Source organism: Ursus maritimus, unplaced genomic scaffold (genome assembly GCF_017311325.1).
Source record: "Ursus maritimus isolate PB19 unplaced genomic scaffold, ASM1731132v1 scaffold_7, whole genome shotgun sequence".
Classification (NCBI taxonomy): domain Eukaryota; kingdom Metazoa; phylum Chordata; class Mammalia; order Carnivora; family Ursidae; genus Ursus; species Ursus maritimus.
In genome coordinates, this window is record NW_024426885.1 from 33983114 (window position 1) to 34010989 (window position 27876).

Here is a 27876-nt window from a genome sequence, read left to right on the forward strand (position 1 = left end):
GTTAAAAACTGGAAAATGTGTAAAGCCTAAAGAGTCGTTTTGTTGCTTTTTTTCTAAAATCTTAAATCTAGTTTTCAGAGGTTTTGCTTGAAAGCCCTAAATTCCTTGAGGACAGTGATTATGCCTTCTTTTTATGCTTTTTATTTGGTATCCAGTATAAAGTATGTCCTCAGTTTGCATCTAATGAATGCCTAGTGAATGGAATGAAATTACTTAGGATTATTTTATTGGAAAGAATGTAGACTGATAGTACCCTTTATTGTTTTATCTGTCTTGCTTCTCAGTATTACTTTACTAATTAATCTTTTCCCCCACATGCTCAGCAGTAAAAGAATACTGTTGAATTTTTAATGACCTTTTATGATAAGTCCTTACTTATACTTATTATGTAAGTATAATGCTTTTGATGTCTTCAGTGACAAATCAAGAGCAGAGTACTGACAACATTTTATTGGTTGCCTCAGACATTGGGTAGGCGTATAGATTTTAAAATTCATTGACTAGAACTAATGCATTTTTAATTTGGCATTTTAATATACTTTGCAAAATGTTTGAGTCATGTCTAGTTTAGAGTGAGAATTTTACCTTTTTTTAAAAAACACATAATTGATTTAAAAACTGTTTTAAAACTTGAACTTGTACTCAGCATAATCAAAAAGCAAAAGTTTTGGATTTTTCCCCCCCTTTGTTAGATTCTGGGTCAGACGGTATATAAATTTTAAGCAGAATAAGCTCTAAAGTATATCATAGGCATATGAAACCTAAAATGTGTTTTTTATAGAGAAAGCACTTTTTAGGTTGACATTCTCTGCTCAAATAAATAATCCTTTTGTTGTGACAAAATGTCACAGGAATGTTGACGTGGCTTAACGTGGAGACATTTCAATGTGAGAGGCTGGCTGCCTCAGGACTGTAAGTCAGTCAGCTGTCCAGGTGCCGGGTAGCAGGAACCTCAGAGTTCAGTTTGGTCCAACAGCATTTACCGACTGCTGTGCAGCAGGCCCTAGACTTCAGGTGCTTGAGATAAAAAATGATCAGTTATAGATGGGGTTTCTTGGATCAAGGAGTTCCAATCTAGCGGCCAAGCCTGAATGTAAACAGATTATTGCAGTATAGGCAAAAAGAGTAGGTGTTGTGGTAGAGATCTGCAGAGAGTGCTCACGGGGTCTGGAGAACAAGGGTGCACTTCAAGATTAGTCAGACCAGGGGTCAAATGCCAGCTCTACAACTTCCTAGCTTGATGCCTTTGGAAAGAAACTTAAATTTTCTTCACTTTGGTTCTCTCACCTTTAAAATGGGGATAGTAGTGCATAGTTTGAGGCTTATAAGATAACATATATAAAACAGCAGACCCGTAGTAGGCACTGGTTAATTCCCTTCCCATGTCTCTTTGAATTCAGTCACTGTTTTTGGCATCCACTGCAGCAGTTACTAGTATGATGTCCTAATGGAGAAGGGACAACTCTTTCTTATTGAAGAATCAAATCAATACATGGAAAAGGAATGAGGGGAACAGAAAATCACTATTATGATGTCATAATAGTAATTGATACAGGCAATGTACACCATTGGATGCTAAAATTAATGAGTAAGGGAAAACAGGATATTTGTATAGTCTCAAAGTGTATTTCCCCCCATATAAATATTTACTAATCACAGTGGGAAAAGTCAGCATCGATGGGCAGGTGGCTTTACCTGTGTACTTGTAGGAACATACATGAGTTACTCTGTTATAACTGAAAGATGAAAACAGTGCACTCACAGTAAAGACAGGATACACCACCGTAACCACGTGGTGAGTGTTAACATCATCAGGACAACAACATATCAACATCATGTTCCCCTGATATGTGTTGATAAGGGCACATTACCTCTGTGGTATTCTTCCTAGTAGTTGAGTAGTTAAGCTCAGTTTAATCATGGGAAAACACTGGACAGACTTAAAGGGCATTCTATAAAGAAACTGAACAGTACTCTTCAAAAATCTTAGGGTCATAAAAGACAAGGAAAGACAGAAACTGTCATAGATTAGAGGAAACCTACAGCACTAGCACATAACTGTGTTAGTGATTAATATTGTAATATTGTTAATTTCTTAGTTTTGACCATTGTACTGTGTGAAAAGATCTTAATATTCAGGGAAACTGGGTAAAGGGTATACAGAACTCTGTACTGTTTTTGTAACTCTTCTGTAAGTCTTCAAGTAGCTCAGGGTGGTTTCTTTTGAAACCTCATAGACAGAACTCACTATTTTTTACACCTTTACAGATGTCACCCTTCCTCGCCTTAAGGCCTTCATACCTCAGCTCCTGTCACGGCTGCACATCGAAGCCCTTCTCCATGGAAACATAACAAAGCAGGTGGGTGGTTGAGGTTCGAGCAGACTTTTATGGACCAGTGTAAGAGATTTTCTTTACTCTGGCCTAAGACTATTCACCACAGTGTGATTATAAGCACGTTAGTGTTGACTTCTCTGCTCTATGGAGGAAGGTAGGACAGCATATCGGGGAGTAGAATCATGGTGGTTAACTTTGGACCTACTTTTGTGGCTGCTTCCTCTGCTCTTGCCTGTCTTGTGCAGTCACAGGAGGAAATGGGAGTAATTACCCCTACTCTGTGTAGGACAGTAGGACTGTGTAGTGGATAAGAGCACATGGTGTGGAATCAAACTGCATTTAAATCCTGACTCTGCCACATACTAGATATTTATTCTACCGAAATGTGTTAACCTTTCAGTACTCAGTTTTTTCCATCTGCAAATTAGAGTTTAAAGATTAAATTAAATGGTACATGCTAAATGTTTAGCACATGGAAAGGTTTCTGGAATTCCCATTCTGGAATTCTGGCAGCCTCTCTCAAGACTCCGTGCTTTCAGGACGCCTAGGTGGCTCAGTTGGTTAAGTGTCTGCCTTTGGCTCAGGTCATGATCCCAGGGTCCTGGGATAGAGCCCTGCCTCAGCTCCCTGCTCACTGGGGAGCCTGCTTCTCCCTCTGCCTGCTGCTCCTCGTTGTGTGCTTTCTTTCTCTCTTTCTCTCTCTCTCACAAATAAATAAATAGAATCTTTAAAACAAAAGACCCCACACTTTCCCTACTACTCTGCTGTATTGCCTCCAAAACAGTATGCCGAAGGGCAGATGCTAATAAGTGGCAGAGACAGGAATTTTTACTAAGGTCAGATTTATTTATTAAAGATTTTATTTATTTATTTGAGAGAGAGAGAGTGCACGAGAGTGGGGGGAGGGGCACAGGGAAAGGGAGAGAGAGAATCTCAGGCAGACACCCCGCTGAGCACGCAGCCCAGTGTGGGTCTCGATCTCCCAACCCTGAGATCATGATCTGAGCTGAAACCAAGAGTCAGATGCTCAACTGACTGAGCCACCTAGACACCCCAGTTTTATTTTTTAAAAAGCCATATGCTCACTCACTTCCTTTGCTTTGCTATAACCCCAAGTGTTTGTGGTCAGGGTCATTCACTTGGGACCAACTTTCCATCACCAGTACCTCTCCAGCTTAGGTGGTACCTTTTCCCGCAGCATTGAGATCGCTGTTGATGCTGGTCTGGGTCTGTTTTTCTTCACCTCTACCAATTGCCAATTGACATTCAATTTTTATCCATTTGAATAGGATCAAATATATTTAATGTTTAAAAATCCATTTTTATGATAAACTAGTTTTTTTCGTAAGTGTGTTGTTTTCATATTGCATGGGCCGCCACCCAGTGTACTATTTTTATTCTCACAGACAAGACAACATTTGTGGTTTTATAATGTGCCGTGCCCTTTTTCCACAGGCTGCGCTAGGAATTATGCAGATGGTTGAAGACACCCTCATTGAACATGCTCATACAAAACCTCTTCTTCCAAGTCAGCTGGTTCGGTATAGAGAAGTTCAGCTCCCTGACAGTAAGTTGGAATGTCTTAACTTTGGGAACGGACTACTTTGGCATAATGTTGTGGGTGATTACAGGTGGGTTGGAGTCACTTGGGTGATAATGTATAGTTTTATGGTAAAGATCTCCTGGGATCCTCTACTATTTATAGAAGTATGGTTAAAGAGAAGTAATTCTGCGAGAAAATTCTCTGTAGGAAGGCCAAAGAGGTGAAATTGGAGATAGGCAATTATTTTGAAGAGAATGACATTGGAATTGACTGGTAGTTGAATGTAGAAAAGTTAGGAAGTAAAAAAGGTACAAAGCTAAAGAAATGTTGACTGTGAAGCATGAAATAAAATCTATTTATGAAAAATGGAAACTAGAATCATAATACTGAATTGGAAGCCCATAGGAGTCTTTGGCAGAAGTAGTTTTAGGAAACTCACAGGTGCAAACAAAAGCATGTATCCATTACATGCATATTTCATAAGGAATTAGCATAAAAGAATGGGTAATAATTAATACACTGGAGTTTGCAGTGTTGGATTACTTTTGTATTGACAATGGTTTCTTTTCATAGAAAAACTCATTAAGCATCATTTTTAGTTATTGTTCAAAATTATATAATAGGTAGTAAATTAGACTGAGGATGAGAAGCATTGGTTTTTTTTTGTTCTTTTGTTTTTAGCTAAATGTGATTGTTGGCTGTTTCCAGGCATGCGTGGTCTGTGCTCCACGCTCCCCCTACACACACACACACACACACACACACACACACACACACACACACACACAATTTCTTCTGCCTGAAATAGTGCTCCCTTTTCTTCTCTCTTCCTTATAGACATCTATACCCTATTCTTCCACACCCCATCTTACAAGCCACCTGTTCCACTAAACTTTTCCTAAAACTCCCAGCTGGAAGTAGTCCTTCTCTTTGGACCTCCCAGCACAGGTTTTTCTGAAGCTCTCTTGGTTGAAGCCACTGAGCACTTCTTCTCTTGTGTTGGGATTGAAGTGCATCTCCATTTCTATTGTTAGACTATACATTTCTTAAGGTTGGGGGCTGTTTCTGGGTCCTTTGAGAAGCTGCTAAAGCTACTCCAACATGGTGTTACCTCAGGTTTGTTCCTTTCTCACCGCTGCAGGGCAGAGAAGATTCAGGATGTGCCAGTCAGAAACCATAGCACTTGGGCGTCGGGGAAAGGGAGGCCAGTCCAGAAACAGATTTTCAAAGTGAAATCAGTCTTTCACACCTTTTTTTATCCCACTTCTTGCTTTCTCTCTGCTCTCCTAGGGCCTTATCTCTTTTGCTTTCCAAGTGCACTTGCAAGTTGTTCCATGCTCAGAAATAGCTCAGTTCACATTCCATTCTCCAAATGCTGGGTGTTAGGAAATCATTCTAATTTAGCCAATTGACCAGGTGTGACTGTCTTACACAGTTCTTCAGTTAATTCTCCAGAAGACAATATTTGTAATTTAAAAAGAAAATTGTCAGGCATTGTGAAGGAGGAGACATTTGGGGGTATATGTGAAAAGGCTAGAAGTTGGGAGGGGGGCGGTCACAGTAGCCTTACACACCATGTTCCCCTTCCTCTTGTGGTAAGAGGAAACTTTGTGCCGCCAGGATACGATCAGAAAGTGTGACTGTTGGTCAAACTTGGATCTGGTCAGAAAAATGAAATAGGTGAAATACAACTCCAGCTATGTGCCTCCCTTCACTGTTGATGTCTAAATCACCATCTGTAAGTGAACAAACGTTTCATTACTACTCTGAGATATCTTCTTTGGGAATCTTATACTAAGTACTAAACACTGTTTATGCTCAGTCACATTGACGGCTCATGAAGTAAAGTTATTAAATCATAAAGCATGATCATCTCTTTTAACTGTTATGCGTTGCTATTTGATCAACACATCTGAGTTTTAGTCTTTGCTCTTTTCCACCATTGCAATGTGGTGTCCTTAAACAAGTCCCTCTGCTTCTCAGGGTCCTAGTTTCCTCATCCCTACAGTGAGGTATTAGACTAAGTTATCTCCAAGCATTATATACATTTGTGTAAATTTCTGAAATGATCTTTAGTGTGTTGATATTGAGATTAAATGCTAAATAGAATGTAGATATGTCGAAATGTAAGATAATAAAGGCACAACTAGTAATTTTATTTATTTTCCTTAATTTTTTTATTATTAACATATGATGTATTATTTGTTTCGGGGGTACAGGTCTGTGATTCATCAGTCTTACATAACACACAGTACTCACCGCAACATATACCCTCCCCAGTGTCCATCACCCAGCCACCCCATGCCTCCTACTCCCCTCCCCTCCAACACCCCTCAGTTTGTTTCCTAAGATTAAGAGTCTCTTATGGTTTACAACTAGTAATTTTGAAAGAATTGTTTTTGTATGTTTATTAAAACATAAGTGGTATTTCCGTTGAGGTTCTTATCTGTATCAGCTAGTTCTAATCTAGTACATACATTAACTTATATTTTGTATTAACTGTGGACCTTACTTAGCATTAATACTTAGCCATAAAATGGGTCTTTTGTAAGTTTTTTGCCCTTTAAATTTGATGAATGTTTATTGAGGGCCTGCCAAGTTCAAATCACCGTATTTAACTAAGGAGTCCCTTAGGTAAGTTAGTTGAGTTTCACGTTCTTTTTTTTTTTTCCATAATAATATTTTTTATTATATTATGTTATTCACCATACAGTACATACCTGGTTTTTGATGTTAAGTTCGATGATTCAGTAGTTGCGTATAACACCCAGTGCACCATGCAATACGTGCCCTCCTTACTACCCATCACCAGCCTATCCCATTCCCCCACCCCCCTCCCCTCTGAAGCCCTCAGTTGAGTTTCACATTCTTAATAAATTAGTTGCAGTTTGGAATTGCCAAAAACACCAACCAAATAGAACAACTTCAAAAAGCCAGGCAAAACATTGGCTTTATTAAACCGTAAATAAGTTTTTGAACCTGTTCTCTTTTTGAAACTTCCTAGGAGGATGGTTCGTGTATCAGCAGAGGAATGAAGTTCACAATAACTGTGGCATCGAGATATACTACCAGACAGACATGCAGAGCACCTCCGAGAATATGTTTCTAGAGCTCTTCTGTCAAATCATCTCCGAACCTTGCTTCAATACCCTGCGTACCAAGGAGCAGCTGGGTGAGAGGGAAGCGGGGACTAGTAGGAGACCGTAGACTTTGAGCAACCCTTGTCCTCAGAAAACATTCTCCACATGTACAGTCCCCTTGCATGGTGCTGCAGTTGCTATATCGAGAAAGGCTTGTGAAAACCTTGATTATGGGGAATCCGCCTCTAAAAAATAAGCAATTAACATCTTTTGGACAGTAAAGCAATTCTTAAGGAGAAGACTGTGCGTTTACAGTACATACATGTCAATAAAGGATATTTTGGATGGGGGAGAGGGTGCTAATTGCAGGTTATTTATTATGGAAGGCAAGCCATACAGAGAAGCTTAGATTCATGAAACTTTGGGTTCCCTGAGGGCAGGTATTATCTCTTATCCATCTTTGTATCCCAAGCCTGAGGCATATAGAAGGTACTTGGTAAGTCTTGAGAAAATGTTTCAGGCAGAGTTTTAGGCACTATTAAAAGTCCTGGAGATCCTGGCAGGTTTAATCAATGAGAAAAGAAAGAAGCCCCAATAATGACTGGGAAGAACCAATGAAAGAGGATTTGGATGAGTCTTTCCAGGTATTTTCATTTTTTAAACAACCACCACACTGGATGCTGGTCATGGAAAGTGGGTAAGCTATGAATGGTCCTTCCCTTCAAGGAGCTCACTATCTGATCAGCAATGAACAGAAGAGAAGTCCCTGCCCTCTCTGAGCTGCCATGATGGCGGGGGAGACAGACCATAAACAAACTATAAAGGAATAGTTACCATGCAGTGTGGTAATGTTGCTAAGAGTCTTCAGAGTTCAAAGGTCATGCTGAAGATAGTGACTTCCTCAGAAGTGGGACCCAAAGACACCACAGCTGTCAGAGATGTGGTTCAGGGCAGAGCAGCTGAAGGACAAAACCCACAAGCTCAGTTTGAAAAAGCTGTGGAAGGGTGACAGTGCGTAGCTCACAAGATGACAGCGGAAGTGTAACCTTCTGTTACTCGGTCTCTCGAGACTTTTAGTCCGAATAGAGTTGGTCCAGGAATGGATTCACATAAAGAACTTGGATGTGAAAGGAAACAGAGCTGGAATCCTGGTTAGGGGATAAAAACGAATTCAGGCTGTCCTAGGGGTGGGAATGACTTTCACATAGACTGAGGATGATTAGCTGGCAGACAGGTAGGAGTTGTGGGATGTGAGGCTGAATAATGGAGAGGGTTTTTTCCTTTTATTTTTTTATTTTAATGTTTTTTTATTATATTATGTTAGTCACCATACGGTACATCCCTGGTTTCTGATGTAAAGTTCGATGATTCATTAGTTGCGTATAACACCCAGTGCACCATGCAGTACGTGCCCTCCTTACTGCCCATCACCAGTCTATCCCATTCCCCCACCCACCTCCCCTCTGAAGCCCTCAGTTTGTTTCTCAGAGTCCATAGTCTCTCATGCTTCATTCCCCCTTCTGATTACCCCCCCTTTCTTTATCCCTTTCTTCCCCTACCGATCTTCCTAGTTCTTATGTTCCATAGATGAGAGAAATCATATGATGATTGTCTTTCTCTGCTTGACTTATTTCACTTAGCATTATCTCCTCCAGTGCCGTCCATGTTGCAGCAAATGTTGAGAATTCGTTCTTTCTGATAGCTGAGTAATATTCCATTGTATATATGGACCACAACTTCTTAATCCAGTCATCTGTTGAAGGGCATCTCGGTTCCTTCCACAATTTAGCTATTGTGGACAATGCTGCTATGAACTTTGGGGTGCATATGGCCCTTCTCTAAACTACGTCTGTATCTTTGGGGTAAATACCCAATAGTGCAATGGCTGGATCATAGGGTAGCTCAATTTTTAACTTTTTAAGGGACCTCCACACTGTTTTCCAGGGTGGCTGTACTGTTAGCCATTTGTATGTCTTCATTGGAAAAGTGTCTGTTCATATCTTCTGCACATTTTTTGATTTGTTTATTTGTTTCTCGTGTATTGAGTTTGAGAAGTTCTTTGTAGATCTTGGATAACAGTCTTTTTTCTGTAGTGTCATTTGCAAATATCTTCTCCCATTCCGTGGGCTGCCTCTTAGTTTTTCTGACTGTTTCCTTGGATGTGCAGAAACTTTTAATCTTGATGAAGTCCCATAAATTCATTTTATCTTTTGTTTCTCTTGCCTTTGGGGATGTGTCATGAAAAAGGTTGCTTTGGCCGATGTCGTAGAGGTTGCTGCCTATGTTCTCCTCTAGGATTTTGATGGATTCCTGTCTCACATCGAGGTCTTTCATCCATTTGGAGTTTATCTTTGTGTATGGTGTGAGAGAGTGGTCAAGTTTCATTCTTTTGCATGTAGCTGTCCAATTTTCCCAGCACCATTTATTGAAGAGACTGTCTTTTTCCCACCGGATGTTTTTTCCTGCTTTATCAAAGATTAGTTGCCCAAAGAGCCGAGGGTCCATTTCTGGGTTCTCTATTCTGTTCCATTGGTCTATGTGTCTGTTTTTGTGCCAGTACCATGCTGTCTTTGTGATCACAGCTTTGTAGTACAGCTCGAAATCCGGCATTGTGATGCCCCCAGCTTTGTTTTTCCTTTTCAACAGTTCCTTGGAGATTCGGGGTCTTTTCTGTATTCATACAAATTTAAGGACTATTTGTTCCAGTTCTTTGAAAAATGTCATTGGTATTTTGATCGGGATAGCATTGAAAGTGTAGATTGCTCTGGGTAGCATGGACATTTTAACTATGTTAATTCTTCTGATCCATGAGCATGGAATATTTTTCCATCTTTTTGTGTCTTCCTCAATGTCTTTCAAGAGTGATTTATAGTTTCTAGAATATAGGTCCTTTACGTCTCTGGTTAAGTTAATTCCAAGGTAACGTATGGTTTTTGGTGCTATTGTAAATGGGATGGATTCCCTAATTTCTCTTTCTTCAGTCTCATTATTCGTGTATAGAAATGCAACTGATTTCTGAGCATTGATTTTGTATCCTGCCACATTACTGAATTGTTCTATGAGTTCTAGTAATTTGGGGGTGGAGTCTTTTGGGTTTTCCATATACAGTATCATGTCATCTGTGAAGAGAGACATTTTGACTTCTTCTTTGCCGATTTGGATACTTTTTATCCCTTTTTGTTGTCTGATTGCTGTTGCAAGGACTTCTAGTACTATGTTGAATAATAGTGGCGAGAGTGGGCATCCTTGTCGTGTTCCTGATCTTAAGGGAAAGGCTTCCAGCTTTTCCCCATTGAGAATGATACTTGCTGTAGGCTTTTCATAGATGGTTTTTATGAGATTGAGGAATGTACCCTCTATCCCTACACTCTGAAGGGTTTTAAACAGGAAAGGATGCTGTATTTTGTCAAATGCTTTTTCTGCATCTATTGAGAGAATCATATTTTTGAATTTTTCCTTCTGGATAAAATCTATGACCCTGATAGATTTGCAAATGTTGAACCACCCTTGCATCCCAGGGATGAATCCCACTTGGTCATGATGGATAATCCTTTTAATGTACTGTTGGATTCTATTAGCCAGGATCTTGTTGAGGATTTTGGCGTCCATATTCATTAGGGAAATCGGTCTGTAATTCTCCTTTTTGATGGGGTCTTTGCCTGGTTTGGGGATCAAGGTAATATTGGCCTCATAGAATGAGTTTGGTAGCTTTCCTTCTGTGTCTATTTTTTTGAAATAGCTTCAGGAGAATAGGTACTATTTCTTCTTTGAATGTGTGGTAGAATTCCCCAGGAAAACCGTCCGAGCCTGGAGTTTTGTTTTTTGAAAGGTTGTTTATCATGTTTCAATCTCTTCATAATTAATTGGCCTGTTTAAAAAATCAATTTCTTCTTGTTTCAGCCTTGGTAGTTTATAGGTTTCCAGGAAGTCCTCCATCTCTTCCAGACTGCTTAATTTATTGGCATAAAGCTGTTGATAAAAGTTTCTAATAATCCTTCCAATTTCATTGGTGTTGGTTGTGACCTCTCCTTTTTCATTCATGATTTTATTAATTTGGGTCCTTTCTCTATTTTTTTGGAAAAGTCTTGCCAGTGGTCTGTCAATTTTATTAATTCTCTCAACGAACCAGCTTCTAGTTCTGTCGATCTGCTCTACTGTACTCCTGGTTTCTAATTCATTGATTTCTGCTCTAATCTTGGTCAACTGCTTCCTTGTGCGTGGGTTAGGCCTGTCCCTCTGTTGCTGTTCCAGCTTCTTGAGCTGAGAATATAAGAACTGCATTTTAGATTTTTCTATTCTTTTGAGTGAGGCTTGGATGGCTATGTATTTTCCCCTTAGGACTGCCTTTGCAGTATCCCATAGGTTTTGGACCGTTGTGTTTTCATTCTCGTTGGTCTCCATAAATTGTTTAAATTGATTTTTGATTTCCTGGTTTATCGAATCATTCCTGAGCAGGATGGTTCTTAGTCTCCCAAGTGTTTGAGTTTCTTCCAAATTTTTCCTTGTGGTTGAGTTCCAATTTCAAAGCGTTGTGGTCTGAGAATATGCACGGAATAATTTCAGTCTTTTGGTATCGGTTGACCAGAACATGGTCTATTCTTGAGAATGTTCCATGGGCATTAGAATAGAATGAGTATTCTTTGGTTCTGGGGTGTAGTGTTCTGTATATATCTATGAGGTCCAACTCTTCGAGTATGGCATTCAAAGCTCTTGTTCCTTTGCTGATTTCTTTTTAGGTGATCTGTCTATTGCTGATAGTGGAGTGTTGAGGTCTCCTACTATTAGTGTATTTTTATCTATATGTCTCTTTATTGTGGTTAAGAGTTGGCTTGTGTATCTTGCTGCTCCCCTGTTGGGGGCATATATATTTATAATTGTCATATCCACTTGTTGGATACATCCTTTAATATAGTGCCCTTCTGTGTCTCTAACTATAATCTTTAGTTTAAAATCCAATCTGTCTGCTATGAGAATTGCTACCCCAGCTTTCTTTTGAGGTCCATTGGTGTGAAAGATGGTATTCCATCCCTTTACTTTCAGTCTGAATGTATCTTTAGGTTCAAAGTGAGTCTCTTGTAGACAGCAAATGGATGGGTCATGTCTTTTTATCCAATCTGCAACCCTGTGGCGTTTATGGGAGCATTTAGGCCATTTACATTGAGACTGATTATTGAGAGAGATGATTTAATGATGCCATGTTGCCAGTAAAGTCTTTGTTTCTATAGATTGTGACTTTCTGTTCTGAATCACTCTTGGGGCCTTTTTACTTTTATAGAACCCCCCTTAATATCTCCTGTAGGGCTGGTTTCGTGGTTATGAAATTGGTCAATGACTGGCGATTCTGGAATGTCTTTATTTCTCCATCCATTCTGAATGACAGCCTTGCTGGATAGAGGATCCTTGGCTGCATGTTTTTCTCTGAAAGAGCTTTAAAAATGCCCCCCCAACCCTTTCTCTCATTCCAGGTCTGTGTAGACAGGTCTGATGTAATTCTGATACCTTTGCCTTGGTATGTGAGAAATTTCTTTGCCCTGGCCGCTTTCAGTACTGTATCCTTGGATCTAATATTTGCGAAATGCACTATGACGTGACGTGGTATAGGTTTGTCGTGGTTGAGCTTGGGAGGGGTCCTCTCTGCCTCTTGGACACGAATGTTTGTTTCCCTTGCTAGATTAGGGAAGTTTTCAGCTACAATTTGTTCAAATATCTCTTCTAGACCTCCGTTTTTCTCCACCCCCTCAGGGATGCCGATGATTCTGACATTGGAACATTTCATTGAGTCAGTAATCTCCCGTAACCTACATTCTTGAGCATGGATTTTTTTGAGTCCAGATTCTATTTTAGCTTTCTCTTCTACTAACCCATCCTCCAATTCACCGATATGTTCTTCTGCCTCATTCACCCTGGCTGTCAGAGCCTCTAGTTTTGACTACATTTGTGGCTCATAGAATTTTTAATTTCTGCCAGATTTGCTCTCATTTCCGCCCTTAGAGATTCTGTATTCTCATTAACATTTTCGTTAATACTTTTTTCAAGTCTACACATCATCTTGACCATTGTTACTCTGAATTCCATTTCTGATAATTTGATTATGTCCATATCCATTAGTTCTGTGGCAGAGGCCACAGACTCATTGTCTTTTCTTTGCTGGGGGGCACTTCTCCTTCTCGTCATTCTGATGAGGAGGTTCGGGGCTGTGTCCAGAGCCCAAATTATTGACCGGGACCCAGGCCATGCACCCTTGTTTTATAGGGATCTTAGGGATGTGGGCTTCTTGATTTTTCAGCCTGCCTTCTGGGGAAGGGGCCTGTCGCGCCGATACTCAGGCAGCCCTGTTTGGGTAGAGTCTCCGTGTCCCCTGCGAGGGGGGATGGGGATGGGCACCCTGTGAGCCAGTATTTCCAGGCTTTTGTTCTCTGGTGGCCTTCCCTGGCGGTTTGCTGTGCCTCTTCTGAGAGTCATAGCAGCAGTGGCCGAATTTCAGCCTCTGTCACAGAACAGAGGGATCACGGACCGTTCTCCACTGATGTTCTGGCCACTTTAACTCTGTTACTGTTGGTGCTGCTCAACCCTGCAGCGTCCTGGGATGTGCGCCCCACACCCGGCGTCCCAGCCCTCACTTCCAGGGCCGGCGCGTCTCTGTCCTTTGTGTTTCTAATGCCGCCAGCCGCCAGCCGCCCCGCGCGCGCACCGGATCTCCCGGTCTCAGTCTGGATCCAGTGAGCGCACTGGAGCTCCGGTTTTCAGTCTGGTGGCGCGCGTTCCTCGGCTCACGGTCTCAGTCTCTCTCGCGGGTGCCCTCACGAGCCCGCCCGCTCCCCCGTGCAGGTGGCTACCGCTTCCCGGCGCCCGAACGCGGCGGCTCCCTCCCCCTTCCGTTTATCTTCCGATATCTGTGAGCGGTTTCACGGCTCCCTGCTTTGTACCTCAGTACTCAGCGCTGGAGATGTTCATTTGTAGAGATCCAGATGTAGCTTCCTGCGTCTCAGGCTGGTTCCGTGGATGTTCAGGCTGGTCTGGTACCTATCCAGCTCGACTCAGGGGACCGGCTGAAAAAGGGGTCCCCTACTCCTCCGCCATCTTAACTCCTTTTTTTTTTTTTTTTTTAAGAAGAAAGAATTACCTCCCAACTTTGTAACTGTTCTTCAGAGAGCTCTTTTGCTCTATCCTTAGGAACTTAGGATATCCTAGTTGTTTATATTTCTTCAAAGGTGGATAATATAAAGCCTGAAAGATTTTATTGCTCTGATAAGTAAGTCTTGAAGGACTAAAAGTGGCTTGAGGCTCAAACGCCAAGGTCCTGACTGGCTGGTGGTTGTGTTTCAGGCTATATCGTCTTCAGCGGGCCTCGTCGAGCCAATGGCATACAGGGCTTACGATTCATCATCCAGTCAGAAAAGCCACCTCACTACCTAGAGAGCAGAGTGGAAGCTTTCCTAATCACCATGGAGAAGTCCATAGAGGACATGACAGAAGAGGCTTTTCAAAAACACATTCAAGCTTTAGCCATCCGCCGACTAGACAAACCAAAGAAACTATCCGCAGAGTGTGCTAAATACTGGGGGGAAATCATCTCTCAGCAATACAATTTTGACAGAGGTAAGGCAAAATTAGGGCCCCGACATTTATGGGTTATAAGTTTCACGTTTGAGGACACGGAGGCCATTCTACAAAATGGTACCCGTCTGGTAGGTGATGTTCTGGGCTAATTGGTGGGGGTGCGGAGTGCATCACTTCTAAAGAACCATTTTTTTATGTAATAACAGTTTTTATTAGAGACTTTATCTTTTTTTTCCTCCTCTAAAACTAGAGGTGGCTCTACCTGTATCTCATAGTAATGCAGTAATAATAAATCTGATTTCACTTTTTTGTGTTCAGTTAGTGTGCCCCTGAGGCGCAGAGCACAGATATGTAGATATCTGTCGTCGTCCCCCCCCCCAACACTAAAAAAAGAAAAAGGAAAATGTGCAGATTGAACTCTCCTGAGATAAGTGCTGCCCTGAGGCACAGGGGTTTAAACATTTGCCGGCAGGGATCTCCGGAAATGTGTCAGTGCCTTTACATTTGGGGCAGCTGTGCTCCCTGCCGTCTCCTGCTCACGGGCTTCCTTCTACAGCAGAGATGAACAGCGTGGGCCGCTAAGCCGCACTGGAAGTCAGGGGGCTGCTTGTGTTCTCATTCTGACACCAGCAAGCTGAAGGTCTTGGTCAAGACGCCTTTTGGGGGGCCTCTGTTTCCTGTATTTTAGCCATTGGTAATAGTACCTACCATTTCTTGACCATTTGCCATGTGGGTAACATCATGTTACTGTCATTCATCATTTTCCTCAGTTCTCACGACAGCCCCTTTCAGTAGTTATGAACCTCAGTTTCGAGATGAAGAAACAGGCTCAGAAAGATTGACATGACTAGCCTACAGATCCAGTAGCTCCTCAGTAGAGAGCCAGGATATCTTCTGAACTCTCCATTTGATATTTATCCCCTTACTACTTGCAGGCTTGGTGATCACTTAAAAACAGGGATACCGAAGAGCACTGAGTGAAGTATATTGTCATTTAATGTAGTATTCTGGGCTACCTGAGATGGAAATACTAGTGAATTATTGTTTGATTGCTTTTTCAGACAATACAGAAGTTGCATATTTAAAGACACTTACCAAGGAAGATATCATCAAATTCTACAAGGTAGGCTGAACTTACATGTTTAGGTTTTGACTCGTAAGCAAATATTATTTGTGCCGTGTCGTATGTTACTGCTTTGAACCTGCTGCCCTGCTTAGAGCTGCAGCCTCGGTCAGCTCGCCTTCTCAAGGGTTCTACCTGCGAAGCAGCAGCAGGAGCTTGTGTGGCTTCTGAATGAAGACCTGGGGGACTAGAGCTTCTAAACCTCAGTTTCCTTATTTACAAAATAGAGATTAATAGGAGTATTAATTGAAATGAGGTACATGAAGTGATTGGCACTTAGCATTTAATAAATGGTCTCTGTGGCTGTTACCTCTTCAGTAGTAATTCTCAGCCTCAGAGTTTTTTAAATGTTTTAATCAGAATGCTTTAAATCGGAATATGTTTTCCTCGTTGATATAAGTTTTAGTTGTGTTTATTTATTGCTTCAGACTGTTTGCTTTGTGAAGGTAGGTATCTGTTCCCAGTGGCTTATGAGAAAGGGTGATCATTTTCAGCTCTTTTTCGTTTCTAAGGCATTCGTTCAAGGCAGTATTAGTTCTGGGTGTTTAAAAAGAGTGATGTCCTAATATAACTTGCTCTAGTGTTGCCATAAGCAATGAGGATTTTTTTTCTTTCCCTCCACAAATTCTATTCATTTGAAATTACACGTAGTACCTAATTATTGAATTTGTAAGACTAGCAGTTATAAGACTGAGTCTTTCTTGTCTTAAAAAATGAGAGTTTTATTACCAAGCTTAAGCTAAGTCTACAACATCGTTTCCCTAGCTGTGTTCCATGGTAAACTAGTGTTCCCCAAGATATTAGTAGGGGCACCTACAAGAAAGGGTTTCATGACCATGTAAGTTTGGGAAAGACTGTACTCTTTATGCTTGTTTTTGGAGAATCAGCAGTGTGTTATGTTAGCATTTTAAAAGTTCTAAGAAACCCCATAGTAAAGATTTCTTTAGCCTAGCATTTAATTTTGAGTAACAGAACTTTTTTTTTTTTAATGATTTTATTTATTTATTTTTTTTTTGGAGAGAGAGTGTGTGTGAGCAGGGGGAGGGGCAGAGGGAGAGAGAGAGAATCCCAAGCAGACTGAGCACAGAGCCCAACACAGCTCGATCTTACAATTCTGAGATCATGACCTGAGCCGAAACCCGAGTCGGATGCTTAACCGAAAAAAAAGGATTCATGATAAATCACTTTAGGAAGTTTTGTTAGGGGGCACCTGGGTGGCTCAGTCATTTAGCGCCTGCCTTCAGCTCAGGTCGTGGTCCCAGGGTCCTGGGATCGAGCCCCGAGTGAGGCTCCCCGCTTAGGCGGAAGCCTGCTTCTCCCTCTCCCTCTGCCTGTACTTCCCTGGCTTGTGCTCTCTCTCTATCAAATCAATAAACAAAAACCTTTTTTTTTTTTTTTTAAGAAAAAAAAAAGTTTCATTAGTCAGGAGCGCCTGTGTGGCTCAGTTGATTAAGCGTCCAACTCTTGGGTTTTAGCTCAGGTCATGATCTCAGGGTCCTGGGATGGAGCTCCACATTGGGCTCCCTGCTCAGCAGAGAGTCTCCTTCTCCCTCTGCGTCTCTCCCTGGTCGTGCTCTTTTCTCTCTCTCTCTCTCTCTCTCTCTCTCACTCTCAGATAAATAGATAAATAAAATTTTTTTAAAAGATTTTATTTATTTATTTGACAGAGAGACAGCCAGCGAGAGAGGGAACACAAGCAGGGGGAGTGGGAGAGAAAGAAGCAGGCTCCCAGCGGAGGAGCCTGATGGTGGGACTCGATCCCAGAATGCTGGGATCACGCCCTGAGCCAAAGGCAGACGCCCAACGACTGAGCCACCCAGGCGCCCCAGATAAATAGATAAATAAAATCTTAAAAAAAGAAAGGAAAGGGAAGGGGAAAGGAAAGAAAGAAGGAAGGGAGGGAATGAGGGGAAGGAAAGGAAAGGGGAAAGGGAAGAAAGATAGAGATTGTCCAAAGTTGGTTGGGAAATTGAGACTAATCTGAAACTGAAGAGGGAGTTACACTCTATTGATAAAGGTTGATAAGAGGGCAATGAAGGTTTAGGTGAAAAGGGATTGTGAATAGATCTTTGGAAGCAAACTTTACTCAAGAAACAATCTGAGACGATCTCAGATGAGGGACTGTGTGTTACTGGAGGCAAACCTGGGCTGAGCTCCTAAAAGAGGCTGGAAGGGCCAGCGCAGGCCCGTGGGCCATCCTGCCAGCTAGAGGGAGCCACGGTGGCATTTGTTGTGCAACATCATCAGGGTTTCCATTGCAGCTGCACAGGACCAGGCTTATAATAACTGGTCCATAAACAGTTATTTAGCTGATTTGGCTTTGTCGATGATCTCTCCCTCTGAGGGTATACTCAGGGGAAGCTTCATCAAAGCTTGTGTTTTCCCTTTGGAAAAGACAGATAATGGTCCAGCATTAAGGAAAAGTTCAAGAGACACTTTCCCATAGGATCTACCAACTCACCAGTCCTGGTGTTCATGGTATGACCTAGGGAAGTCCTTCATAGCAGCCTGGTGGAGTGGAGAGAACCAGCTTGCTTCTCTCATACCATCATTGTGAGCTGTGTGACTTCAGCAAGTCGTCCTACCTCCCTGTGTCTCATAGTCTGTGTCTCTAAAATCAGACCGTTGTGACACTTAGCTTACAGGGAATCAAGTGTGCTGATGCAGGAGAGTGCCTGATGCAAGGTGGGACTCGACAAATGTTCGTTGCCTTTCTCTTTTGGTAGATGAGGAACCATGGTAGTGCCCTGGTGCAGAATCCAAGAAGGTTCTTAGAGGAGCAGGTTGTGCCCATCCCTTGACTAAGCTCTGGCCATTGCCTCTGTAGTCACTAAAGATCAGCAGGGTGTAGCCCTGTGTCACACCCCGATGAGTACTAGGCTAGGTTTTCAATCCCAGCCCAGGTACTTATTAACTGTAGGAGTTTGAATACATCACTTAACCCCGTGGACTCCATTTTCATTTGTAAAATGGGGTTAATAATAATTCTTGCCTACCTTACCTAATCTTTGTAGAGTTTGAAGGAAATACTCAAGTGAGGGGAAACATCTCTCTGTTTCTCACTATGTGAGAGCTGATTCTTCATATATGTAAAAGAGTACTTCATTTTAAGTTCCTTAGTGGGCCAGAAGGGTGACCCTGCTCTTCCTTCTCCCCAGGAAATGTTGGCAGTAGATGCCCCAAGGAGACATAAGGTATCAGTCCATGTTCTTGCCAGAGAAATGGATTCTTGTAAGTATTGAATACTGACTTTTTTTAAAGTATAGTTTAAGGCACATGATGGTTGTCCCTTGCCATCGGCACATCCCTTAACAGAGCACCAGAGAGTAAAGAGGTAGAGAAGGGGACTAATTGGAGGCAGGGTCTGCTCTATCAAAGCAAAAATAAGGGGCAGAGGGAAATGAGGCAGTGAAGGAGAGAGCCAGCATTAGGTGGCACAGTGCCAAGCTGGTCACAACTTTTCAAGAAAACACAGCTAGTTACTAGTAGGACATCTTTGGAGAAGCTATGTGGGACCACTGCATGCAGTTTATCTGTTCAGTCCTTCCCATCTTCTGTCTCTGAGTTGCCAAGGTTTACCCCACAACCATTAGCTCCCATGGCCTTCTGGGTTGTTTTACTGGATCCTTTCTGGTGGTCACACCCTCAGGGTCCAGTGAGGCCAGGCATGGGCACCAAAGTTGCTGTGGGCAAGGCTTTATAGCCACAGTAACATCATGAACCATCACTGGGGACAGTCGGGATAGGAGGTAGGACCAGCAGTCTATGTCTGGGGAGCAGACAGCCTGAGAGGACATGGGCCTGGTACAGTTTCTTAATGAGCCAAGTCCAGTTTCAATTTTTTTTTTTTAAGTTGCTCTTGTATGCCGGTATTATTAAGTAACTTTCATTTTCTTCTAGGTCCTGTGGTTGGAGAGTTCCCATGTCAAAATGATATAAATTTGTCACAAGCACCAGCCCTGCCACAAGTAAGAAATGCAGATGTCATCTTAGATTGCATGGTTAGAGGACTTCCTACTTGGAAGGCGCTTGTTCATCAGGACACATAAGACTCGAGGTTTCAGGTCACCAGGTGTTTGAGCCCCTGCTTTACATTCCCCGTAAAGGCCAGGTCACCATTCTGACAGCTCCCAGGGGTCATGCCTTTGTCATCTGTGGAAAGACTCGGCCTCTGACCTTGTTTGCCTTTGCTTCTAGTTGAACAATTATGTTGCTCTGCAGCGAGTTATCTCCAGCCACGTCTGTACCTAGCCCCTTCCATGGTGCCAGCGTATTCGAATCATCTGGAAAGGCTGGCACTTACTGGCAGCCCCTGCCTCGTGCTGGAGACTTGCGTGCTAGCTCTGTGTCCTAGCCCTTGCGTGGCCAGAGGAAAGCCAAGGGTCTTCTTTCTGGCGCTGGGTCCCACTCAGACACTCCCCATAGGTTTGCATAGACCCTCCCGCCTTGCTGAATCAGGAAGATCAGATCGTAATGTGGGGGGCAGAAACTAGTGTGTATGTTAAAAAAAAAAAAAAGTCAATGTCCTAGTCAGTCTGCTTTTTCAGACTATAAACACTAAGAGAACTTTTTTTCTTTGCAGCCTGAAGTGATTCAGAACATGACTGAGTTCAAGCGTGGTTTGCCACTGTTTCCCCTTGTGAAACCACATATTAACTTCATGGCTGCAAAACTCTGAAGAATCCTCAATGGGGGGAAAGTGCGGGTGGACGCATCCCCGAGTCTTCAGGGGCTCGGAAAACAACCTCGGCCACTTGAATAGTTTCTGGTTCACTATTAGAGAGACAGGGAAAAAAAGGAGTTTGTCAAATGTCATTATGTAGAAATATTAAAAATCCAAAGTAATGAGATTACAAAATCTTATAGATGTAGAATATTTTTAAATACATGCCTCTTAAATATTTTAAGATTTTTCTTTTCATTACTAAGAGGAATTTCCCTCCTATAACAGTACTTAAAATGATGAATGATATTCCTATAGACTCCTCCCTTCCCTACTCTGTAAAATAGTCACTTGTCAGAAGACAATATGTTAGGTTTTTTTTTTTTTTTTCTAAAAGCCTCCTAGGTTGACAGAAAAGGCTTTAAAACCTTTAGAAAGGTAATACCTTTTTAAAAACTGATTCTCAGATTTACTTTCTACTTAGTGGTTTCATGTAAATCAATGGAGAACATTAACATTTGGCAGATAATGAACAAAGCAAAGTAATTTCTTTTATTAGTGAAATTGCTGATTATATAAGGCATGGTTTTAATCTTTTTATAAAATTTGAACATATTTTTTATTCAAACTAGTAAAATGCTGGAAAACCCTAAACACCCTACTTATTTACTCTAGAAATACAGACTTACCTTACATCAATTTTGTCCCAAACTGAATTTCTCAGGATTACTGTGATTTCTTTCTTTCTGATTGAATTATATTGACATTCTTGTTCACAGTTGGTTTGCAGTGTTCCATCAGTTTTTACCTTTTCCCATCAATAACATTTATTGTATTTATTTAATGAGTACAAATAGGGTCAACTTCAGATCCCACTGAGTGTGTGACATGCTTTTCCAACATCAGCTATTATAAACACTTGTAACTTTTTACTACCATAATAATTGCAGTCAGTATATGAACCAAAATATTTGCCCCATTATGAATTTAAAAGACAACAAGTACAAAGCCACCTTTTTGAAGGTATAAAAAATAAAGCCTTGATTCTTAAATAGTGTGATCTCCAGAAGACTCTAAAAATCCCTTTTTGCTACCAGTCTAATATTGCCTTAAGTGTTAAGTTATTTTTTGAATATATAAATATAAACATACAAACACAGATGAAGACTGGAGTGGACTTTTAAAAACTATTTTTTTCATGAGATACTATTTTAGATGAAATTGTTACTGTAGATTTAACAGCTGTTTTGAAATATTTACTGTTATTAAAACTTGCTTCAAGAGAAATCGTGAATATCCTTCCATGCACAGGCACTAGTAAACAGTACGTGGCCCAGTTGTTCACTAACTCAGGCAAAGTACAGAATGGCATATTCTCAGATGACATCTTACCTCTACGTGAGTGGTTTGGCCAGGACTTCTTTCCGTAGAGTCATGTCTTTTCGCACCTTAGGTTTTCACATTCGCCATTTCCCAGATAATCTATATTTGGGGCAAGAATGATATAATCACAACTGCGGAGGCTGCTTTAGAAAGCGGGGCTCCATTTCTACTGTCAGATAAATGTGGTGCTGTACCCGTCTTTTTACCCCGACCTTCAGGAGCTTCCTTGTGGGAAGCCTGTCTTCGTCCATCAGAAGGCGTGTGAGCCGTCACCTCCTTCTGGTTTTATGCATTTGTAGACTATGCAGCTTTTCATCAAACTGCAAATATATACAAGAGGGATCTAAAATTAGCCCTGAGTGTTGAAATCCACCACTGTAAGAGTAAATAACCCACCTACCTTTTCTGTGGAAAATTATGTGCTATTGAGTCATTTTTAGCTCTTTTTAAAAAAAAATGGGTGAAATTTAACAGTGTCATTTTTATGAGAAAGTCACATGAAGAAATGGGAAAGGAATCTCATGTAGTCTTCCAGGAGCCTGTGGTTGTTGTTCGGGGTGTCCCAGCATTGTCTGGTTTCCAAGGGGGATCGAGAGCTGCTGTTGAATCACTCAGGCAAACTAATGGATTCATTGAAATGGGTCCGAGCTGCAGTCCATGAGCAATAACAGACTACCCCAGATACTGCTGTTTACTCAGTGCTTAGTAAATGAGATTTGTGGGAAACAAACTAAGTTATTAGTTACTTAGGACTTTTTTAAAAAGTCTTCTTTTGGCCTAGTTGATGTGGAAGGGAGAGCATGTGACACAGCCAGTATGGCAGAGTGCTGGGGTAATCCTGTTTACAATAAATTGCCTGAATTTAACCTCTGGCGTTTGCATTTGTATTATTTTTACAGTTTTAGTGGTCAGCCTACCTCTCAACATCCCAATTTGACAATATTTCTTGCTTTCATTATTCCTAATGCAGAAAGCAGTGAATTGGTTTTTAAAAAAAAAATTTTTTTTTAATGTATCTGGGTGACAGTGATTTAGCCAAATAAATGGGTCAGTTTCACACTCATGAGAGTAGATCGCTTTTGTCAAAGGAATCTTGGCGTGAGAAGCTGAGCTCCTTGCTGTGCGTATTGTCACTGACCCCAAGCCCAGAAAGATTTGTCCTTGGCATTACAGGGAGAAAAACAAAAAGGGTAGAAAAACATTTCCTCTACAGCTAGTTTTGCATCTTCTCGCCACATCTCCAGCATCGGGTTAGGCAGATATCTTGTCCACTCCCTGGCTTCTGACACCCTGCCAAGATAATCTTTCTACTAACGTGGTTGCCAGCTGGCTCACATGGGCATTTCAAGAGGAAATGTGCTCATATCTCAGTTTGCAGCTAGACAATGGTGCGGCCCACGCAGTCAGCACTGTGCTCAGGGATGATGCAGCAGGCCTCTCCGGAGGCCCAGGGCAGCCCCAGGTTTTGTGGCATGGGGCAGTTTTCCCCTCTCACGGTGCATAGGGGAATCATGTGAGCTTCCTACCATATTCTCTAATAGAGCTTCGCAGAATGTTTAGGTCTATGGTGAAAACCAAGGATTCTCACACACTCACCTCCCCTTTGTAGGGGCGGTTCCTGCCCTCCTAATCCTCCCTGGCAGGGCCTCCGACCAGTCGGCTCCTGGATCCCAGGTATTCTGTGCTGCCTGTCAGATGAAGTTGATTGCCCTTGTCAACCCGAGGCTCCTTGTGGCAGCGCCTGTTGGAACGCTGAATTGCTGCTATTCTCACCCAAGGCCAGCTCTTCAAAGATACCATATCATTTGGGACCACTCATGCCCTAAGAGAACATTAACCTCACAAAGTACTTTTCTAGATTACAGACCACCCTCAGAGACATCTTCCACAATCAACTTTTGACACAGAAGGACAGTGGTTAAAATTACCTTCGTCATGCCAGTGTTTCAGGGTGGGAATAGGCTCAGAAAGGCTAAGCAGTTGGCCCAGGACCGTGTTAGGAAGCACAGATTTAAATCTCCACTCTGATCTTTCAACTCGAGACCTCATTGTTCCCTGTGGATTTCCTATAATAAGACCTACCAAGTTCATGAATGTACTTGTGGAACAAAGTAGAAAAGCATTTGCTTTTGCATTTGTATGAAACTTCACCTTTTCACACGTGCCATTTTAGTCTCCCAACCTTTGCCCGGCTTGGAGGGAGTGAGGTCAGATCTCACAGCGGAGGCATGTCCCGTCCACGGTGGTTTCCACTCCGCTGGGCTGTCTTGCGGCCAGTAAGAACTGCCTGCCGGATCCCTGTGTTTGGGTTAATCCAGACCATTGCCTCCTGGCCTGCTAAACGCTTGAATCAATGCAGGCCCTCCTTTCCGGTGCCCCTGGAGTGGTGAGAGTCTCTGGGATCCTTAAAGAAATTGAGGAAAGGAGTGCCAGGAAGAGTCCAGCTCACCTGTGACCCCAGCACTAAGAGACAACCGCGTTTAGATCATGGTTTCTTTGCAGTCTTCTTCCTGTGCATATGGGATGGGGTCAGATATTCGGTGTTGGAACTTCTTCCTTCAATGGTCTATATTGAAATTTTTCCACGTAAATACTCTTGAGGTACAAAATGTGATTTTGTTTTTGTTGTTGGGTGTTTGGTGTCATGTACTGTCGTTTGTTTATCAAATCCTCTTTGTAGGATGTTTAGGTTGTTTTCAAACTTTGTTGCGTGATAAAGCTTCTTGTGCTGAATATGAGTGTGGTTTTCTGGTTATTTCTTTAAATTGCTGGGTTATAGAATATGAATATATCATTTAACATTTTTCAAAAAATTTTACATCTTTAGAAAAGTGAAAATAGTATAATAAATTCCCATGTCTTCACCGGTTTTATGTCTGCTACGTATTGCTCCCTCCCTCCTTTAAGTAGGTCGCAGACATCATGACTCCTTACCCCTAAATTGGCCATCAAGTCTCTCCTAATAACAAAGGCAATGTGTAGTAAGGAATTTGGCCTCACCCAAAGGAAGGACCCGCCTTTGTCCCCTTTGTCTTTAGGTAAACTTGACAAATGAGATAAATTTCTTGAAAGACACAAATTACCAAAACAGACATGAAAAGAAATAGTTTGAATATTCCTGTATCTGTTTAAGAAATTGAATTACTCTTCTTCCCACAAAGAAAATTCTAGGCCCAGATGGCTTCACTGGTAAATTCTATCATACATTTAAGTATGAAATTATACTATCGTATGTAATATTTTAGAAAACAGGAGGGAACCGTATTAAAATATTAGCAATATGAATCCAGCAATGTGTAAAAAGGAATTTTTGTACAGTTGATTTTTAAATATTATACAAACCTTACTTGACAAAGTGGGGTTTTCTCAGGAATGCAAGGTTGGTATAATATTTGAAAATCAATTAGTATTATTTACCATAATAACAAAATTGAGAAACCATGGGATCACTTTACAAAGTTGAGTAAAAGCATTTTACAAGATTCATAAAAGCTCTCAGCAAATGAATAGAAGGGAACTTTTTCAACATAATAAAGGGATTTATAAAATACCTAGTGGTAACATATTTAAGGGTTTACTGTTGAACACTCCCCCCACCCGCAAGATCTGCACCGAGATGAGGATGTATGTATGCTCTTACCACTATTCGAACTTGTATTTGAGGTACTAGTCAGTACAGTAGATTGGAAAGGCTGAAGTACAACTGTCTATTCACAAATGACATGAGCACGTACAAAAAAAAATCCTAAGGACTAAAAAAATGCTGCTACTAATAATTAACAAGGTTTCAGGAGATAAATCAACATTAAATCAATTGCATCTCTATATACTGTCAACAAAAATCAAATATAATTTTCCATAACTCCAAAAATTAAGTAGGGTTAAATCTTTTTAAATGGGGAAAAGCTATACACTGAAAATTTCAAAACATTACTGAAAGTTTTAAAAGACCTGAATGAAAGGATATTTGTGTCATATCCAAGGATTGGAATACAGGATTTTTTGGCAGATATTTATGAATTGATTTTGAAATTTACATGGACATACAAAGAATCTTGAATAGCTAAAATAATTCTGGAAAAGAAGAACACAGTCTGATAGCAAATCTTATATAAAACTATAGTAATCAAGGGGCACGTGGGTGGCTCTGTCAGTTAAGTGTCCTACTCTTGATTTTGGCTCAGGTCATGATCTCAGGGCCGTGGGATTGAACCCCACATCAGGCTCTGCACTCAGTGGGGAGTCTGCTTGAGATTCTCTCCCTTTCCTTCTGCCCTTCCTCCCCACTCTCGCAAAATAAATAAATTTACAAAACCCACTATAGTAATCCAGATAGTGTGGTATTGGCCTAAGGATAGATAGAGATCAATGGAGGAGAATAGAGTCCACAAGTAGATCCCCAGGTTGATTTTAATTGACTTGACAAAAATGCCATGGTAATCCAGTGAGGGGAAAAACAGTCTTCAACGAATGCTTCAAAATCAACTAGATAGCCTTGGGGGGGGGGGGGAAACTGAACCTCAACTCTAACCCCACAGTATATACGAAACTCAAAAAAGATTTAAACAAAAACTAAACCTATACAATTTCTAGGGGGAAACAAAATATTTTTGAAGTTTGGTAGACAAAAGTTTCTTAGAGTGCAAAAGGCACTAACCACCAAATTTTCAAGTTTAAAAATGCCTATTGTTTAAAAGATACCCATAGGGACACCTAGGTGGCTAAGTCGGTTAAGTGTCTGCCTTTGACTCAGGTCATGATCTCAGGGTCCTGGGATCGAGCCCCATATCAAGCTCCCTGCTCAGTGCGGAGTCTGTTTCTCCCTCTCCCTCTGCTGCTCTCCCTGCTTGTGTTCTCTCTCTCTCTGTCTAAATAAATAAAATATTTTAAAAAATAAAGTAAAAGATACCCATAAAGAAAAAAAGCTGCAGACTTGGAGACAATATCTGCATCACTTAAATCAGACAAAGGACTTATAAGAATACATAGGGGCACCTGGCTGGCTCCATCACTACTTTGGAGCAAGATAAAAGCAGCTTAGCTATTTGATCTGTGCCTACTGCGGTCACAATAATTGCAGTTTAATCAAGATGGCCATTTCCCAGGACGCCTGGGTGGCTCAGTTGGTTTAGCATTGGACTATTGATTTCTGCTCAGGTCATGATCTCAGGGTTGTGAGATCAAGCCCCTGAGAGGCTCTGTGCTGGGCACGGAGCCTGCTTAAGATTCTCTTCCTCCCTCTCCCTGCCCACCAAAAAAGATGGTCATTTTCCTTCCTCTGTGTGTGTGTGTGTGTGTGTGTGTCTTTTAAAGAGAGGGAGGGAAGGAGAGAGAATACCAAGCAGGCTCCATACCCAGCGTGGAGCCCCATGTGGGGCTCGATCTCACAACCTGGAGATCATGACCTGAGCCAACATCAAGACTCAGATGCTTAACCAGTTGAGCCACCCAGGCACCCCTCTGTGTATTTTGTAAGGCATAGAGGCTATCAGTCTATTACCTTTGGCCAAATCCCCAAAAGTGACCAGAATGGTGACTAGATGAATTTTACTGGTTAATCTGATTCTTCAAAGCCTTTATTATGGGTGACTAGCACCAGTTTTGAACCAGTATCTGAACTCTGTCTCAACATTTCACACACCCTAATTTCCCGAAACATGGACCTCATTAAGGAAATTTAGGCTTTTTTTTTTTAAGATTTTATTTATTTATTTGACAGAGAGAGAGACAGCCAGCAAGAGAGGGAACACAAGCAGGGGGAGTGGGAGAGGAAGAAGCAGGCTCATAGCGGAAGAGCCTGATGTGGGACTCGATCCCATAACGCCAGGATCACGCCCTGAGCCGGAGGCAGACGCTTAACCGCTGTGCCACCCAGGCGCCCCAAGGAAATTTAGGCTTTGCTTAGACTTGTTTCATCGCCAGAGGCTAAACTTCCATAAATGTGAGCCTTCATTATGGCTTTCTGAACCTAAGGCTTGAGCTAGCATAGCCTAACCTAATTAATAGTTAAAAGCTTGGTTAGTTTGGTCCTTTGATTCTAAAAGACTTTTTATATGTAGGTGGGGTCTCTGGCTGACTCAGTAGGTAGAACATGTGACTCTTGATCTCAGGGTCGTGAGTTCAAGTTCCACGTTGGGTGGAGAGATTAGAATACTTAAAAACAAAATCTTAGAAAAAATGATAGATAC

The 27876-nt window shown here is 41.5% G+C and overlaps 1 protein-coding gene across 2 annotated transcripts in view; it reads left to right on the forward strand.

Moving 5' to 3' along the window:
- Positions 1-24421, forward strand: part of IDE (insulin degrading enzyme) — a 110162-nt gene extending 85741 nt beyond the window's left edge. For both annotated transcript variants that reach the window (XM_040624139.1, XM_040624138.1), the window contains exons 18-25: positions 2269-2360; positions 3792-3903; positions 6884-7051; positions 14286-14558; positions 15581-15642; positions 18801-18873; positions 19543-19610; positions 20225-24421. In XM_040624139.1, coding sequence (XP_040480073.1) covers positions 2269-2360; positions 3792-3903; positions 6884-7051; positions 14286-14558; positions 15581-15642; positions 18801-18873; positions 19543-19610; positions 20225-20320 — 944 coding nt within the window. In that variant the 3' untranslated portion in view covers positions 20321-24421. The remainder of the gene's footprint in view (positions 1-2268; positions 2361-3791; positions 3904-6883; positions 7052-14285; positions 14559-15580; positions 15643-18800; positions 18874-19542; positions 19611-20224) is intronic.
- The last annotated feature ends 3455 nt before the right edge of the window (positions 24422-27876 follow it).